Source organism: Ictalurus punctatus, chromosome 19 (genome assembly GCF_001660625.3).
Source record: "Ictalurus punctatus breed USDA103 chromosome 19, Coco_2.0, whole genome shotgun sequence".
Taxonomy (NCBI): Eukaryota; Metazoa; Chordata; class Actinopteri; order Siluriformes; family Ictaluridae; genus Ictalurus; species Ictalurus punctatus.
This window is the reverse complement of record NC_030434.2, coordinates 12,343,054-12,361,822: the sequence shown is the minus strand read 5'-3', so window position 1 is coordinate 12,361,822 and position 18,769 is coordinate 12,343,054. Positions and strand designations below refer to the sequence as shown.

Below are 18,769 nucleotides of genomic sequence, written 5' to 3'. Positions count from 1 at the left end.
TACTGCCAGTAATAATAATAATAATAATAATAATAATAATAATAATAATAATAATAATAATAATGCCATACATTTAAATAACAGTTTTAAAATAAAAAATAAAAAATTACTCTTTATGCAGAGTTCAGAATCAGTGATTTCTGGCAAAAACACGCCCACCAAATCATAAAGTGATGAGTTAAATGAGCGCTTTATTAACTTATGAGTTAATAAGTACTGGGACTCTTAATATCAGTAAATATATTAGTTAATATCAGGAATATATTAATTCACACTAGATTCAGCCTCCAGAAGGCGCTTCAGTCCAATACATCAGCTAGGCTTTTGCGCCAAGCTCCTTTCCCCAGGTAATGAGATAAAACTAATTTAATCCTTCAATTACTTCACTGCACCACTGAAAGTAATTTGAAATTTGCTGTTTCATTTTGTCTGTTTCATGGTGCACAACAGTGGAAAGTACATACTAAGAAAGCAATTATCATAATGTGCTTAGTGATATGATTCAAAGCTGTCTTTGCTCTGAACTGTTTTGCAGGTCCAGGCCTGGCGTTTATAGCGTATCCCAAAGCCTTGTCTCTCCTCCCAGGCCCTCATTTCTGGTCTGTCCTTTTCTTCCTGATGGTCCTCTTCCTTGGACTAGACAGCCAGGTAGTAATGTGTCAGAGTGTGTATGCCAATGTCAGAGTGATTGGACTGAACACCCTGTTGCATAAACAGCTTTGCAAATGCTTTGTCATCACTTGTCATCATTAGTCAATGATTTATACACCTTGTTCACTTTAGAGCTCATTTAATACAAACATAGGTCCCTCGGAACATAATTTGTGATATAATGAAGGCTTATATAATGAAAAATGGCAGGTTTATGCGATGTAAAAAAAGAAACCAAGCACCTTTAGATTTTCTCACCTATCTTTTTGGGTAAGAGTCAGTCAGTTTGGCACATCTTGACTTGGCAATATTTTGCCATTCTTCCTTGCAAAAGCATTCTAACTCACATTGGCTGGGTATCTCCTGTACACAGCCCTCTTCAGGTCACTCCACAGATTTTTGATTGGATTTAGGTCTGGACTCTTTCTGGACCATTCCAAAACCTCAAATTTGTTTTGGTGAAGCCATTCCTTTGTTGATCTGGTGGTTTACTTTGGGTCGATGTCATGCTGAAAGGTGAAATCTCTCTTCATCCTATTTGATTTAGCAGAAACCTTAAGGTTTTGAGCCAAAATTGACTGGTACAATATTTGTAGCTATTCATTATTCCCTGCATCCTGATTAAAGCCCCAGTTCCAGCTGAAGAAAAACAGCCCCAAATTATGATGCTGCCACACCATGCTTCTCTGTGGGTTTTGGTGATTTGCTGTGTTTTCTTTTGGTATTATAGCCAAAAAAAGTTCAACTTTTGTCTCATCAGACCTTACCACATAATTCCACATGGTTTTGGGAGATTGGATGTACTTTTTATTTATTTATTTATTTATTTATTTATTAAAAAAGGCTTCAGCTTTGTCACCATACCCCATAGCCCAAAGATATAAAGAATTCAGGAGATTGTTGTCACATGTAAGGAGCAACCAGTACTTGCCAGTAATTCTTTTAATGTTGCTGTAAGCCTCTTGGCAGTCTCCCTGACCTGTGTTCTCCTGATCTTCTCATCAATTTAGAGGAACGTCCTGTTCTTAGCAGTGTCACTGTCGTGTCATATTTTCTCCTCTTTTTGATTATTGCCTTTACAGTGTTCCATGGTATATCCAATGCCTTGTAATTTTTTTTTGTAACCCTCTCCTGATATATATTTTTCAACAATGAGATCCCATACCTGCTTTGTAAGCTCTTTGCAGCCCATGGTGTTTCCACTTGGATGTTACCAAGATGTTAGGAATGTTAGGAAAATACTATATTAACAGCTGTACCTTATTTGGGGTTTATCACTCACTTTAATTGATGGCTGGTGTATTTAATTGATGGCTGGTTGATTCTGAATGCTACCAGATTCCCAATTATAAAAGGGTGTACACACTGGGTATTGGAAGTTTTTGTTTTTCTTTTCCCCCAAAACCATTTCTGGGTGTTTATCATTTGATATGTATACGTTGCAATTTCACAATAAAGGTAGAAAAAATGTTTTGACATGATTTAACTTAGTTTAATTTTTTACACCACAAAAACCTGCCATTTTAACAGGGACATGTAGACTTTTTATATCCACTGTAGGTATGGAACACACAGTAACTGGGTCTTAAATTGCATACTTATATACTGTCTTAGATGATATCTTTCAATTTCAATTTAAACATTCAGTCGTGTCCGACTCTCTGCGACTTTTTAGGCAAGTGTTCTCCATGCTATTCTGTCGGGCACTATTTGAAGCACGTGAAATCTTGCCAAAAATATTCTAGTGGGATTTTTTTACAGGGTAGTTCACCATTGCTTTCCTCCACCCTCCCCGTTTGTCTGGGATTGGGACTGGCATGTAGCTGATGAATCAACTATATGGCTTGGTTAGATTATATCAGGGCTTACAAAACTGTCTAGTGTTTACACAAAAAGTACAAATAGATATAGTACAGAAAAAAAAGAGTTGATGAACTAGATTGACCAAACAAAAGAAGTGGAGAGTGATGAACACTTTCTGCCATAACCTGTCTGATCATGTACTGTGGAAAAGAAGGGAAGTGAATGAAGCAGATTATGGACATAACTCTATCTCTATATTAAAACTGTTATTCGACTGTTCATTAACAAATGAAAAATACCTAAAAAAATTATTAGACTAATGTCAGGATGCAATCTGTATCTGTTTATTGCTCCAATTATTCATATATCTGTACCTGTCTTTGAATTTAAACTCAAAGGGAGCATGGCCTAAACTAGAGTCTCTTTTTTTTTCCTTTCTTTATTTTATCTCCTATTTGCTCACCAGCTCTCTCAAATCATATGACAGCTATCAAGTGGGCAGAGTGAAAGCTCTTACTCTGAGATATGTGGCTCATGCTGCATCACAGGGCAGTGTAACATTCTTGGAAGAAAGCCATAACCCCCTCCTCCACATATATGAGTTCACAGGTGCCCATGATTCGCTAGTGTTGCTCTGAGTGACAGGGGACAGGGAGTATGCCATCCCTCACATGTAGAGCGCATGGGCATTTTTGCTCTCTGGGCTCCTGGCCACGGATAGCTGGGATCATCAGGATTCGAACTCACATTCTCCTGATGATAGGACAGACACATTTTGAAAATGACATGCTATTATTATTTTAGGTTGTAACTCCCTGTGATCTGTAATAGCCTAATTTAACCCACCAAGACCTTGACCAGGCTACGGTTACTAAGGATGAACGAATGAACGCTGTCAATGTATGGCAGTAAATGGATCATTCAAGTTCACAGTAAAAATGTGGTCTTTCTTTGCACAGTATCTGACTGAGCTTCATATCTGTATTTGTATCTGTTTAGAACATATTTTCCACTCATTTTGAATAATTCATTTATACTTAGTTGCATCCCTAATATATAATATAAACAGTATTAAACCTGTTTAATCCTCTTTATGTTCAGTCTTGCAGTGCTGATAATTAATTGATGATATTTAAGGTTTTCCCAATATTCTACAGCACTGGTGTAGCTTCTCGTATGAGCAGTAAACCATCCTTAAGTTATATCACAATTCCAGTTGCCTTGACTTAACTACTACTAAACACTATTGCTAAAATGCATTAGACACATAACATACTAACAGTATGTTTTTGAGAAAAATATGGTTTATGCATATTAACTGTTTGTGTTTCAGTTTGTCTGTGTGGAGAGTCTTGCCACAGCACTTACCGATGTTTTCCCTGGAATTCTGAGGAAGCCAAAGCGCAGGGAGATTCTGGTGTTGCTCATTGCCGTGGTCTGCTTCCTGTTGGGCCTTCCTCTGGTCACTCGGGTACTGAATGAGAGCCTCATACAGTGGGGTCTAAAAGTCTGGGTTCACTACAAAAAAAACTGATTTTATCATATCAGTTATCAGGAGCCAATAGGCCTACTGTTTTTGTTTTTATTACAGCAGCAGAGCTAGAATTTTACTTGTAGTTGAGATATGTTCAAAAGAGAAACATATTTCAGTTCAGGAAAGCCTGTAGTTTTCAGAACTTTAAAGTAGAAACTTAAATTTGAATGGTTTTCTCAGGCCGCAACATATCACAACAAAAATAAAAATAACACAACATTAAATCACATTCAATTTTAATTCCTTATGATATTTTCTCAAAAAATAAATTCCCCCTTCTACTTTTTATAAGTTTTTTTTGTCCATAATTTTTTATACGATATATTCTTGTGAATATTAAATATCCTATCAAATTTGCATGTAAATCATTTAGAAGACACTTTTATCCAAAGTGACTAAGAATTGAGCTGAGCAGATGAGAGTTAAGGATCTTGCTCAAGGACCCAACAGTGGCAGCTTGGCAGTACCAGGATTCAAACTAACAATCTTCCGATGAAGTAAATTATTAAATAAAATCAGTTGACATTTGGTCGCTGCTGTAATAATAGTTCAACTAAACTAACACAAACCTAAAGCCAATACCTGAGTGAACCAAAATAACATTGTGTGTATTTGCCTCTCTCTCAGGGTGGGCTCCACCTTTTTAAGCTGATAGACATGTACGGCCCCAGTGGAACCAACCTGCTCCTCATTGCCTGCTTTGAGACGCTTGTCATTGGCTGGGTGTATGGTAAGCTTCTGCAGAGAATGATTATATGTGGATTAAATTGTTTACATGGATTACAGCAGAGATTTTCAAATAGTTCAGAGTAGTGGCCAGAGTCTAAAAACATCAATAATAAGAAAATAAGAAAATTATGTGTCCTTTCAGCAGGCCTATTTCAGTTATCTTTTGTCAAAAACGTCGAAGTAATCATGTAACCACTATATAACATAGAACTGCGTGAAACATGAGCTCACACTGCATGAACAGCCACGTGAGTTCAAAGCACCCTGTTTAGACACAATTTCCATATTCAAAGGGTGGCGTGTATCCTTGCATACATTTCACTATATTACATATTAGACCAAACTGCATACACATGCTCCATTTGTTACCTAGTGAGAAGGTTTTCGCACTAGCAGTGAAATCAGACTCCTAAATTATTTTCTAGCTACGTTCCATCATTGACGGTAATTAAGTTATTATCTGAGAATGATTAACCACATTATATGCTAATTTTCTGTGTCATATAAGTTTTTTAATGAAGTGGAAAATTTCTGACAAAGCTGTTGGATACAACTGTGTAAATTCCATGTGTTGTTTAATAGGGAAGATCCAATAATCATTGTCAATATTTCAGACAGTGTTCAAAGAAGAAGCAGACAACCTTAAACAAGGAATATCTATAATCACAAAACCAAGGAAAATGGAGAGGGTCAAAACCATATAACAGAGAAGCAGGAAAACAATTCTCAGACAATACAATAGTACAATAAGTCTTCACAAAAAAAAAAAGAAAAAAGAAAAAGTATATAAATAGGCTAACTGATCAAATGCTAAGAAGAGAAAAGGTAAATAAAACCAGGAAACAAACCAATGACAGGACAGGGGCAGAGGCAAGACTAAAATCTCAGCAACAGGTGTATGTCAAAATAAAACCACATGACACGAACTCAAGAGCTAATTTAACTATACTACCCAATTCAAATTCAAAGGCAAATTTTATTGGTCTCACACAACCATACACAGTATGACTGTGTATGGTTTTATTTGCATAAAACAGAATTAACTAGCATAGAAGTAGAAAAAGAAAAACAAAGTATAATATAAAAGATAAACAAGATATATGGCAGAAAAAGTATGGACTATATGAGGAATAAAGTGCAGATATGTGCAGTTGTATGCACAGTACAATGCTGTGTAACATCGATGTGAGGTAGTTGCAGTGAAATAGCTAACATACACCGAAAATGTTAAAGCCAAATTGTGATGGCTAGATGACTGGGTCAGAGCACCTTCAACTACACAACATTAGGCAGGTGATCTTAAGGTTATGGTAAAAAAAAATATGGGTATAGTAACAAGAATGTAGGGGGTGTGGGTGTAGTGGAAACAAATCCAAGGTCTAGTCCTAGATGTTGTCCAGGTTCAGATCCTGTGAGAAGAAGCTCCTCCTCATTCTCTCTGTGTTGGTCTTCAGGGAGCTGAAGCACTTCCCTTACTGCAACAGAGAGAAGAGAAGAGTCCATTGTTCAGATGTCTGAGGTCCTTGACTATCTTTCTGGACTTGGTCCAGCACCGCTTGTTGTAGATAGACTGCAAGTTAGAGAGCTCAATGCGGATAGTGACCTCAGCTGATCATACCACCCTCTGGAAAATCTGCCTATCTTGATTGGTGCTGTTCCCAAACCAGGCTGTGATGCTAACCAATGCTCTCAATGGTGTAGGGTATTGAAGCTCCTTAGCACCTTAGAGGGCTTAGGTTTAAAATCTCTTATGTCTTAGGTCATAAAGATGTTGATGGGCCTTCTTAATCAGTGTGTTAATGTGATAGGGCCTTGACAGGTCCTGTGTAATGTACATTAAACACCAGTTAGTTCCAGTCCATTAATGTAATTCATTGAGTGGCGTTCCAAGGGGGATTTTTTTGTATATTTTGTATAGTGTCACTGGGATGTTTCACTGTGTGTATCACGTCGCTCATCTGTGTTCACCGGGTAAAATTCCATCTCCTAGTTCAAAACAGTTACTACAGTAGTGTTAGTGACATCATCAGCGGGCATGGAAAAAGATACTCAGGAATACACCTTATGATGTAAAATATGAACGCTTCTCAGATGAAGATGAAAAGGAAGATGGGACAGCAATTTTACCGGAAGCACCTTTAATAGGATGTATAAATCAATGGGAGCTAGCTAGCGAGCTATAAATTGAGTGTAGCTTCTTCGGGATCTATTTTGGCTAGCAGAGCAAAAATAATTATAATTACTTTGCAGGTACAACATAAACACTATTATTGTAGTTGTACAGAGCATTTAAAATTGTATTTGGAAAAGAGGTTTCAATCCCCTTAAATCTTGAAGCTACTATGCAGCTCTTACGAGTGAACATAATGGTAAATGTTCTTTATTACTTAATTTGTTCATTCATCTTTAGTAACCAATTTATCCTAGTCAGGGTTGCCGTGGATCTGGGAAAACTGGAAGCAAGGCAACAATACACCGAATCTGTTACAGAAAGCATCTAATTTAGCAAAATATGTTTTGTTGGAATGGGCGATGCCTACAAGTTTGGATGCCTGCCTCTTTGTCCTACCTGGGCAAACAAAACATGTTTGTTTTAGTGTTACATTTCCAGGTGCTTCAGTGGTAAAGCATTTGTCCTGGAGATAACTTGTTTAAATTCTCGCCATGCCAAGAATAGCCTTTCTCTTGGTTTTATCTCCTTTAATCTCAGGTCTCTTTTTCTTTTTAGGAGATTTTTAGGAGAAACAATTGTGATAACTCTGATAAGTGAGAATCACTATTAAACCTCCTGATATATCAAAGAAAAACCTTTTAGAAAATATTTTTTCCTTTGGGTGTTTAGAACATCGGTTGTGTGTTCCTTCTTCATTGCAAAAGTTAATCTCACAGCTGTCAGGGGCATGCCAATATACATCCTAAGATTAAACCGTATAATTTACAATGTGTGGTTTGGGACACAGTCCAAGTGTTATTTGAATAAAAATATCATTCATCAATCCGGCTGTCACAGTTACCATATACCAGATAAAAGAGCAAAGCCTCTCAACGAGAGCTTGTCTATTAGAATGATTAATATTTTTGCTCAGTTACAAATTGTGGCATGTCGATGGCAATTTTAAAGAAGTAAGCAAATACTGCGTGAACAGGATATTCAGATAAACTTCAACTTCATGGCCAGTCTTCTCAGTTTTCAATAATATCTTTTGCAATATTAGGTATTAACAGAGTACAATTATTTAGTATACAATGACATAAACTAAAATGCATTTGCATTCAGTAGATAGAGCAGCAAACTGGAATTATACCTTTATCAGCATGCTCACAAATAATAGCAGTGCCAACACTGCAAAAACTTTTAAAAGCTAAATTTTATCTTGTATTTTTATATAAGGAAAATATTAATCCTATCGTTAACATGTGATCCAATTTCAAGTTTGAAATTGTATTCTTCTATTGGTAGATCATTTTGCTTCTTCCTAGTAATAATGAATATATATATATATATATATATATATATATATATATATAGTCGCAACGGACCGACAGCCGGCGCGCATAATAAGAAAGGCGCTCCTTCCCCAACTGCCGCACCGGCACCAAGCGGACAGCCTCGTGCCAAACACACCATCAGCCGGAAGGACCGTCACGGTGGGGCGGGACCGTTGACGCTACACCGGCCGGCGATTGGGGAGTCCGGCGGGAAAATTCCACCACTCAGGCGACGAAGGAGGAGGATAAAAGGACGCTCTTCCGGCCATACGGGAAGGAGGAAAACGATGGCGAAGAGACAGACTCCGTGCGTGCTCTTCAGCGGCATACAGGTGCGAGCGCGGACGAGACCGCTGGGTGGTGAGATCGCACGCACTAGTGGATGACGGCACGGGAGACCCACGCCCTCGTCTCGGGAACCCCGACACGCCCTCGAGAAGGTCACACGACATCCACACCCCCACGAAACCCCACGCACTCACACACCCTCACCCCCCCTCACGACGGACAGCTCACACTAAGATAAATAAAACACCCATTGTGACTGCAATCTGTCTCTTGTGGGTCTGTGCTCTGCCCTTCCCCCGAGCTAACTCCCTACACTGGTGGAGAATGCGGGCATAGAGTACAGACTTGCTTACAAACAAGCACAAAAAAAAAAAAACCCTGAGAGTGAAAAGAAAAACAACCCATGGATCTCACACTGAAACACCTGCTGGAGACTAGCATCCAGCGGCAAGCCGTGACGCAACAGCTCACCGAGAGCCTTCAGGTCGCAACCCAGGCGCTGATTGGCCTGAGGACTGAGACCCCCGCAGCCTCCGTGCCCCTCCCCGACCCGGGCCGGGAGATCCGCCGCCTGCTTCCCCCCCTCGGCCCCGAAGAAGATCTTGAGGCGTACTTCGAGGCCTTCGAGGGTATTGCCCGCCGGGAGGGATGGGATCGTGACGACTGGCCTCGCGCCCTCGGCCCACTGCTCATGGGAGAGGCACGGACGGCCTACTATGCCCTTGAACCAGAGGAGGCTGCCGACTACACAGCAATGAAGGAGGGAGTCCTGGCATGGTGTGGGCGAACCCCCTACCAGGCAGCGACAGAGTTCCATCGCTGGGCTTATCGACCAGGGGCCCGACCACGCGGCCAGCTGAACACCCTCCGCCGGATAACCAAAAGGTGGCTCCGGCCGGATCGGCATACTGCCACGGAGGTGGCGGAAAAAGTGGCTGTCGACCGTTTTCTGAGGGCATTACCCCAGACAGAACGCCAGGCAGTGGGGGCGCAAGCACCGACCACGCCCCAGGAGCTCCTAACAGCCCTCGAGCGAACCATGGCCACCCTGGAGCTCAGCCAAGGTGAGCAGCAGCCCCTTGACTGGCCCCTCGGTGCCCCTGGCCCCGGTCCGACCGCCAGTCCCGTCCCCACACCTGGAGGACTCGCCAGAGGTCGCCCGTTCGTGGAACCCCCCTGGATGAGCCCATGCCTACGGAGCCGGAGAGGGAACCTGCCCGGCCGCTTTCAAAGCCATGGTTGGCGGACTGCGCCCTCCACCTACAACAGCCGCCGGAGGCCCCCTCCCTGATGGTGTGGGTTGAGGGGAACCCGGTAACCGCCCTGCTGGACACCGGGAGCACGGTGACCCTCGCCCGGCCCTCCATCCTACCCAAGGGGCGTCGCCTGGGGGGAGTTCTCACCGTAACCTGCGTCCATGGGGACACCCGGGAAGTTCCCGCAGCCGAAGTCCAGATCCGGGGCGAAGCCGGGGTCTGGCCCCTCCAGGTGGGCCTGATCCCCGAGCTCCCGGTGCCCCTGCTCCTTGGACGAGACTGGCCAGGATTCCCGATGGGACCGACAGCCGAGCCCCAGAGGCCGCGGCGACGCACGAACAGGAGCCGGGCCCGGCAGGCCTACCTGGCCCAGGACGACGGAGAGACCACCACAGAAGGTAAGGCCCCCCAACCCACTAACCCTCTGTGGTCTGTCTTTCACCAGGTGAACCGGGAGGGGAAGTTCGGACGGGAGCAGAAGGAGGACGACCGTCTGAAGCACTGCTGGGCCCAGGTGCAAATGATAGAGGGGGTCGACCAGAGCCCCGACCTGAGACTCCCCGCTTCGTACTTCCTCGTCCGGGGCGGTCTCCTCTACCAATGGGCCTGCCGCCGCGGGGAGCAGGTGGACCTACTGGTGGTGCCCAAACCCAAGACACCCACCGTAATGCATCTGGCCCATACCCATCCACTCGGCGGCCACCTGGGGCCACGAAACACCCTGGAGAAGCTGAGGGATCGCTTTGTGTGGCCCGGGATGGACGCGGACGTCCGGGCCTTCTGCCAGCAATGCCCGCAGTGCCAGCGCACTGCCCCACGGCGGCCCCCACCGGCTCCCCTTATCCCTCTGCCCATTATCAGCGTCCCGTTCGAGCGAGTGGGCATGGACCTCGTGGGCCCCCTACCCAAGTCTGCCCGGGGCCATGAGTACATCCTGGTCATTGTTGACTACGCCACTCGGTACCCCGAGGCGGTACCGCTGCGCAAAGCCACCTCTCAGAACATCGCCAGGGAGCTGGTACTCCTGTTCAGTCGGGTGGGGATTCCCAAGGACGTGCTGACCGACCAAGGTACGCCTTTTGTGTCGAAATTAATGGCCGACTTGTGTCGATTGTTACAGGTGAAGCACCTCAAGACGTCGGTCTACCACCCCCAAACCGACGGGCTGGTCGAGAGGTTTAACCAGACTCTCAAACGGATGCTGTGACGGGTGGTGAACGAGTTGGGGAGGAACTGGAACCTCCTTCTCCCCTATGTGCTTTTCGCCATCCGAGAGTGCCCCCAGGCGTCCACGGGCTTCACCCCCTTTGAGCTCCTGTTCGGCCAGCGCCCGCGGGGACTATTGGACGTGGTTCACGAAGCCTGGGAGGAGCAACCATCCCCCTTCCGCTCAGTCATCGAATATGTGCAGGAGATGCAAGCGAGGATCGACCGGGTAGCTCCAATAGTCTGGGAGCACATGCACGCTGCGCAGGAGGAGCAGAGAAAGGTATACAACCGCCCAGTGCAGCCCCGAGAATTCCAGCTGGGGGACCGGGTCCTCCTGTTAGTGCCCAGCAGCACCTGTAAGTTCCTGGCCCGGTGGCAAGGCCCATATACAGTCCTCGAGCACTGGGGCCCGGTCAACTACCACCTGCAACAGCCCGATAAGCGCGTGGAGGAGAAGCTCTACCACGTGAACCTGCTGAAGAAGTGGGTAGAACCGGCCCCAGTAGTGTCGGCGTACGCGGCCCGGGACTAGGACCATGGCAAGCGTACCTTGGTCAGTTTAGGGGAGGACCTCACCCCTGCCCAGAGACAGGAGCTCACTGAGCTGATAGACCAGTTCTCGGATGTGTTTTCGGCCTCCCCGGGGATGACCCAGCTGGTCCAGCACGAGATCAAAACTCCTCCCGGCGTAGTGGTGAGACAAAGGCCCTACCGTGTCCCAGAGGCCCGACGCAAAGCCATTGAGGAGGAAATTAGTCGGATGCTACGGGACCACATCATAGAGGAGTCCAGCAGCCCCTGGTCCAGCCCCATCGTCCTCATGCCGAAGCCGGACGGGAACATGAGGCTGTGCAACGACTTCCGGAGGCTGAACCAGGTGTCGGAGTTCGACAGCTACCCCCTCCCCAGAATGGACGACCTCGTCGAGAGGCTGGGGAGGGCCCGGTTCATATCTACCTTGGACCTGACCAAGGGCTACTGGCAAGTTGCGCTAGCGCCGGAGGCCAGACCCAAGACGGCCTTTAGCACGGCCACCGGCCACTGGCAGTACCGGGTTCTCCCCTTTGGGCTACACGGGGCACCCGCCACGTTCCAGCGGTTGATGGACATCCTCCTGTGGGCCCACCGCATGTTTGCAGCTGCCTACCTGGACGACGTAGTCATCCACTCCTCCACATGGACCGACCACCTGTTTCATCTCAGGGAGGTCCTGAAGGCGCTCTGGGAGGCCGGCCTGTCGGCCAACCCCAAGAAGTGCCACCTACGGCTGACTGAGGCCCAGTACCTGGGATACCGCATTGGCCGGGGAATGCTGAAACCACAGACGAAGAAAATCGAGGCCGTAAAGGACTACCCTCGACCAACATCAAAGAAACAGGTACGTACCTTCACCAAGAAGGGCCAGCCAGACCGGGTCAGGTGGTCAGCCGACGCAGAGAGGGCCTTCCAAGCCCTGAAAGGGGCCCTCACCAGCGCGCCTGTGCTGCGCAATCCGGACTTCGACCTCCCATTCACCATGCACACTGATGCGTCCGAGACCGGGCTTGGCGCCGTCCTCTCGCAAACCTTCGGAAGTTGGAAAGCCGGAAGTTGTCCCCTGCTGAGAAGAAATACGCAGCCATCGAGCGAGAGGCCCTGGCAATAAAGTGGGCCATCGAGGAGCTGCGGTACTACCTGGCTGGCCGGCACTTCGTCCTCGTAACGGACCACGCCCCCCTGCAGTGGATGGCCAAAGCCAAATACACAAACGCCCGGGTAACACGCTGGTTTCTCGCCTTACAAGATTTCTCGTTCCAGGTTAAGCACCGGGCGGGGGCCCAACATGGTAACGCAGATGGGCTCTCGCAACGAGACGCGCTCTGGGCCCACCACCGAGCGGCAGTAGGCTCGGAGCTGGGGGGGGGTACTGTCGCGACAGACCGACAGCCGGCGCGCATAATAAGAAAGGCGCTCCTTCCCCAACTGCCGCACCGGCACCAAGCGGACAGCCTCGTGCCAAACACACCATCAGCCGGAAGGACCGTCACGGTGGGGCGGGACCGTTGACGCTACACCGGCCGGCGATTGGGGAGTCCAGCGGGAAAATTCCACCACTCAGGCGACGAAGGAGGAGGATAAAAGGACGCGCTTACGGCCATACGGGAAGGAGGAAAACGACGGCAAAGAGACAGACTCCGTGCGTGCTCTTCAGCGGCATACAGGTGCGAGCGCGGACGAGACTGAGCGTGGTGAGATCACACGCACCGGTGGATGACGGCACGGGAGACCCACGCCCTCATCTCGGGAACCCCGACACGCCCTCGAGAAGGTCACACAACAGCCACACCCCCACGAAACCCCACGCACTCACACACCCTCGCCCCCCCTCACGACGGACAGCTCACACTAAGATAAATAGAACACCCATTGTGACTGCAATCTGTCTCTTGTGGGTCTGTGCTCTGCCCTTCCCCCAAGCTAACTCCCTACGATATATATATATATATATATATATATATATATATATATATATATATATATATATATATAAGCTGGGTATCAAAATGCTGATGAACACTGGCCACATGTCAATAAACTGGAAGCTAGTTCTGACTTACTAAAATGAGACAATGATCTAACAGTGATCTACAATGCAACAGGTGCGGACCGTTTTTTTGATAACATCGAGGACATGATAGGATATCCTCCCTGCTCTGTGCTGAAGTACTGCTGGCTCTTCATCACTCCGTTCATCTGTGGTGTAAGTTTAGTAAATTTCTCTTCTCTTTTCTCTCTCTACTATTACTCTCTACTAAACTGTTACACAATCAATAGAAGTTCATTTTGAACTTACAAGTGAGCCAGAATCCAAGCACAGAGCTGTTAAGGACCATCAGTGATATAAGCACTATTATTCTGTTTTTGCCAGTTAGTAGTAGAAGAACATTGTGCACCATGACTAAGCTATCAAATCACAAACATTTTTTATAATTATTCTAATACAATACAATAAAAATTAGAATCTTCTGTCTCTATCTGACTGACACTCTACCTCTCTCTTTCTAATGCCACCTCAGGCCACTCTTTTGTATGATCTGATCAGCAGTCCATCACTCAGTGCTTCAGCAGACTTCGTACCTAGCTGGGGTTCTGCAGTCGCCGTCCTGCTCACTCTCACACCGATGATCTGCATCCCCATCTTCGTCCTGGTTGCCATCAAAAAGGTAAATCAACTATGTAATGCACAAAATAGCTCTTAATAGGATTAGGAAGTCTGAAACCATATCTGAAATAGGAAAGTCTATTGCGTTAAATCATTCTGGTATTTACAATGTAAACACAAAAAAATGACTGAGGGACAAGTGCATTTAAACTATTCCTATAGCAACTTTCCTAACTGCAAAATGCACAATGAATGCATTGTACCTTCCTGTATTTCAGTAATTATTTTGTTATCCTTAAAAAAAAAATTCAGATTAGTCTATAACTATAGTCAATATGCAAGTCACATGCTGTATCAGGAACAAAGGAAGTCCATAAAATTTGTGTTGCGTTTAATTATTTTACTTTAATCATGTATTATGTGCAAGCATGACAAAATAGGCAGATTTGGCAGTTTAAGTTGGCACCATCTTAAGTAATGGTCCAAAACATGTACTTAAAATGGAACCTTAATTTCTGAGTGTGTGAGCATAGTCACGCTTATGAAATTACATTTAAGCCACTCCCTTTAAAAGAAGTACTTGGTGGGCAGTGCAGTTCAATGAGACAGTCACTAAAATCATGTGTTTTGTTTCAACCATTTAAACTTTTATTGCCACTTTGAGCTATAAATTACTTGAAAAAATCTCAGTAATAATTTTCAGTATCGCACCACAATAAAGCAAATGATTTGGTTTATACCAAATCATTTTCATACAAGTAATGTTGAATGTTCAGTTCTGATTGGTCTGAAGTTGTTGATTAATTTTCAATAACAGCAGCTCTAATAATAGCAGTAGTGCTGGCTGTAATTCAAAGCACAGGTTTATATTAATGCACTCCTTCTAAGACGTTATCATTTTTATAGTAACAACATATTCAGGGACTTGTACGCCAGATGCACCACATAAGCTGATTAACAATGTATAATCCTTGCTGTGGTGAAGTTTTCCACAATGAGACATTTATTTACCTTTATCAAGGCATCTCCAGTGTCAGCTCAGTCAGAGTTAAAGCTTTAAGTTGAAGTTTCTCGACATGGAGAAGTCTTCCGGAAGGAAGGCTTTGTGGTTTTTCTGTATCATGGCAAGTTGCAATTTTTGTTTCATTAACTTCACAAGTGAAAAAAGATGAATGAATCCAAGAAAAGGTGGTATTGCTGGTAAATTGCAGTGGTATAAAACACTTCAGGATGTGCTGTTATAGGAAAGTAATGAACTTTTGGGGTGGAAATGGGATCGTAGCACCTTATCACTGATTATTTTCCTATAACAGCTCACCTCACTGTCTTTATTTTTTACTTACACGAGTTAAAGCATTCACTTTTTCTTGCTTACTCACTTTTTGAAGTGTCTGTGCCGACCATCTAATTCTTGCCAGGGTCCTGGCCTGATCGTACCCTCTGCTGACCTGCACCAGCGCAGCCCAAACAAGCCTCGGCTAACACTATGTGAGCATGTCATCATTAAGAGACAGAAGCTTTCTCACACAGAGGGAGAAAAAAGTGTTGAGGAAAAAGCTCTGAAAGAGGACACCACTGACATGTGAGGTGAAGTATGACATCAGCAGACAGTCTCTGACCTCGTTCTCTCTGGATGGAAGCAGAAACTCCTTGCTAGATAATGAAACCTCAAGTGAAATAAACCTCAGCTATAATTCACAAATGCAAGAAACTGATACTGATTGATTGTGTAAGATTCTGTTCGATTTTTTTCCTTCTTACTTTTTTTTTAATGTATAAGCTATAAGCTCATATAAAGGTGGACCTGAGCTAGCACTGCTGATATAGCTGTCCATAATATAGGTACCTGGTGTCATAGTTTAATATTTCATCTCATGGTTATTTTTAGTCATCTCAGTATAAATTATGACTGAGACAACATTGAGTGTAGTCATTTTTACATGGCTTTTGTACGGTTTTGTAAAACAATATACAACAATTATATAAATATGAATTTGTATCCATGTTGAAATATGTAACCAGAATTAGTAAAAAGTGTCTACAACTGGTGTTTTTACATTCCTAGCTCCATTATTTCATTTATATTTAATATATGTTTTTACTTCTAAGCAGCGCTGCTGTACAGCAAAAGCAGGTAAAGCTCTAATTATAGTATTGTGAGTGTATATATTTTTTTAATTTCAGATATTTGGCCTGTTTTGTTGTACAATTGTATTTGAGTCATTTCATTCAAATAATCCTATTTCAGATACCAAAAAATTAGCAATTTTGTTGGGGATTTTTGTCTTTCTTGTGTTTTTTTTTTTTGATACTGGATATTCTGTGTGGCATTTTGGATATTCTCTCCATTTTTGTGTGGGTTTCTTTCTGGGTTCTCTGGTCTCCTCCACTGTCCAAAAATATATAGGTAGGCTGCACTAAATTGCCCATGAGTGTGAATAAGCATGTGTGTGTATAATGCCCTGTGCTGGACTGGCGTCTCACCTGGGGTGAATTCTCCTACCTTGTGCCCACTGATTATGGGATTATCTCCAGATCCACCGTGACCCTGACCAGGATAAAGTGGTTACTGAAGATGAATGAATGAACTTTGGATATTTAACCTATACTTTAGTTGGACATGTATAATAATTCTACAGCCTCTTTAATTTTCATAGAGTACATGCAAGCCAGCAGGTTAATAATAAATATACAGTTAAATATTTCAGACCAGTGTTGGACATTTAACCAATGTTTGCCCAAATTGTTAACTGAGCAAGTTGTCGGATTTGTTTTGTTTGACAAAAATAACTTACATTTGGTGTCAGGCTACCTTCTACTTTTTGTTTTAAAAAGCTGCAGCATTTATTTTAAAACTCTCACAAATATTTACATGCTACCAATATATTATTATAGCCAGGCTTTGTGAATAAGGTGGTTAAGGTACTGATTTTTGTTATCATACTTGTATGTACTGTAGATCTATCATAAGAGCCATTTTCTTGTACATTTTATGTCTATTTTTCCAAAATAGTTGTTGGTAACACTTTACATTATGTTTCTAAATACTGATAATCAATCAGACTCACGGCTTATGAATTATGAATTAATGCAAATTAACGCGAACATATTAATTAAGTAGTTCATATTCTCTAGTTTATGGAGATGTTCATTATTTAGCTTTTTTTCCGCCTCAAAAGTCATCAGCCTGTGGGATCTTAGATGTCACTCCAGGAGAGGGCAGTCTTTAACAGGCACACAATGAAATACTTGTGCAATTTTTTTTTTTTTAATTTCAAATTCACCCTTATGTTAGGAGTTATGGACATCTACCAGCTGGTTGAGTTGCCTATTGAAGGTAACAATAGAAGTGCCTATTGACCCCAGTGAACCAGTAGTATGGTTTTAGTTTACAGCTACAAATGTAATGAATATTGATTGGAAACGGATATGAAATTACAGTTAAACGTTTTACGGTATTTAGTCTCTCATACACACTAGACAGGCTGAGACCATGATTATCACCTTCTATAAGACTAGCAGGTTCTGTAAGAGTATTAGCTTTTAAAACTACAGATTCAACAAAATAAAATATACTATAACTATTATAGTAATGGACTAATAAAATATATATAACTACATAATAAATACTAATAAAATATATATAACTACATAAAGTTTAGTGTATTAGTTTCTCAGTTTAGCGACTTAGTGACCCTGTGGTAACACGTTTTAACACAACTCATACATATGGCATGACTGTAATATTATACCTTCACAATGTCAAGAGTGGAAAGTAAATAAAAAAGTAGGTGCTTTATCTTTTGACTAGCTTTTGACATTTTAGCTCAGTAACTGAATGAATGAAAAGTAGTGCTGATGAAATCAGTGTCTCGTTTTCATCCAGATTTTAAAGCTACATTTCTAAAACTCAAAGAGCCTTTGGAATTACAATCATAAAAGTATGTAACCATGTGGTTGAGCTGCCTTTTATAGGGTTTTAAGGAGTGGCTTCCCAATAAGTGTGTATGGCATGGCATGGCTTTTACTCCTTGCAGGTAATTAATTGCAAATCCATAAGTAAAGGATGGAGCTATATAGTCGTATTGTTGGCTGGTTATAGAGTGATATAAATATTTAAAATCTGCAGGGTGGCATGGTAGAGTAGTGACTAGCAGTGGCACCCCACAGATCCACAGTTCCCAGTTTGAACATGAACGCGTAACAAAGCGTTACGAAGTAACTGAAGTTTGGGAGAAAGGACATGCCTGAAGTTCCACTTGTTTCTTATGATATTCCTATAAATTCCCATCTGTCTGTAACTTTATTATGATGTACTGTGCTTTACTGTACTTTACTGTGAGGAAGTTTCTGCACACACCTCCCCATCTCCTTGCTACTATTCAATAGCTCCTACCCAAGAGTCTTTACTGGGGATGCTGGCAATTTTTTACAGTTCCATCATCACTCTTCATGTCATTTAGTTGAGGGCAAGGTCTGCACTCACAGAATTGCCATATATGAATTATTGTGCTAATATGTCTGCATGGTGCCCTGCATTGGACTGGTGTCCTTAGAGTGTATTCCTGCCTTGTATCCAGTGTTCGTTGGGAAAGCCTCTGGATTGTAATCCTGTACAGGTTGAAGTGGAAGATGTATGAAAGAATAACTAGATGAATTCAGCAACCA

At 43.4% G+C, this 18,769-nt stretch overlaps 1 protein-coding gene across 4 annotated transcripts in view; it reads left to right on the top strand.

Annotated features, from left to right (window-relative positions):
* Positions 1-16,902, top strand: part of LOC108279915 (sodium- and chloride-dependent GABA transporter 2) — a 32,020-nt gene extending 15,118 nt beyond the window's left edge. For 3 of the 4 annotated variants that reach the window (XM_017494546.3, XM_017494544.3, XM_017494545.3), the window contains exons 11-16: positions 536-648; positions 3,788-3,925; positions 4,616-4,718; positions 13,599-13,699; positions 14,016-14,162; positions 15,490-16,902. In XM_017494546.3, coding sequence (XP_017350035.1) covers positions 536-648; positions 3,788-3,925; positions 4,616-4,718; positions 13,599-13,699; positions 14,016-14,162; positions 15,490-15,687 — 800 coding nt within the window. In that variant the 3' untranslated portion in view covers positions 15,688-16,902. The remainder of the gene's footprint in view (positions 1-535; positions 649-3,787; positions 3,926-4,615; positions 4,719-13,598; positions 13,700-14,015; positions 14,163-15,489) is intronic. The other variant, XM_017494547.3, reaches the window with a different exon arrangement.
* The last annotated feature ends 1,867 nt before the right edge of the window (positions 16,903-18,769 follow it).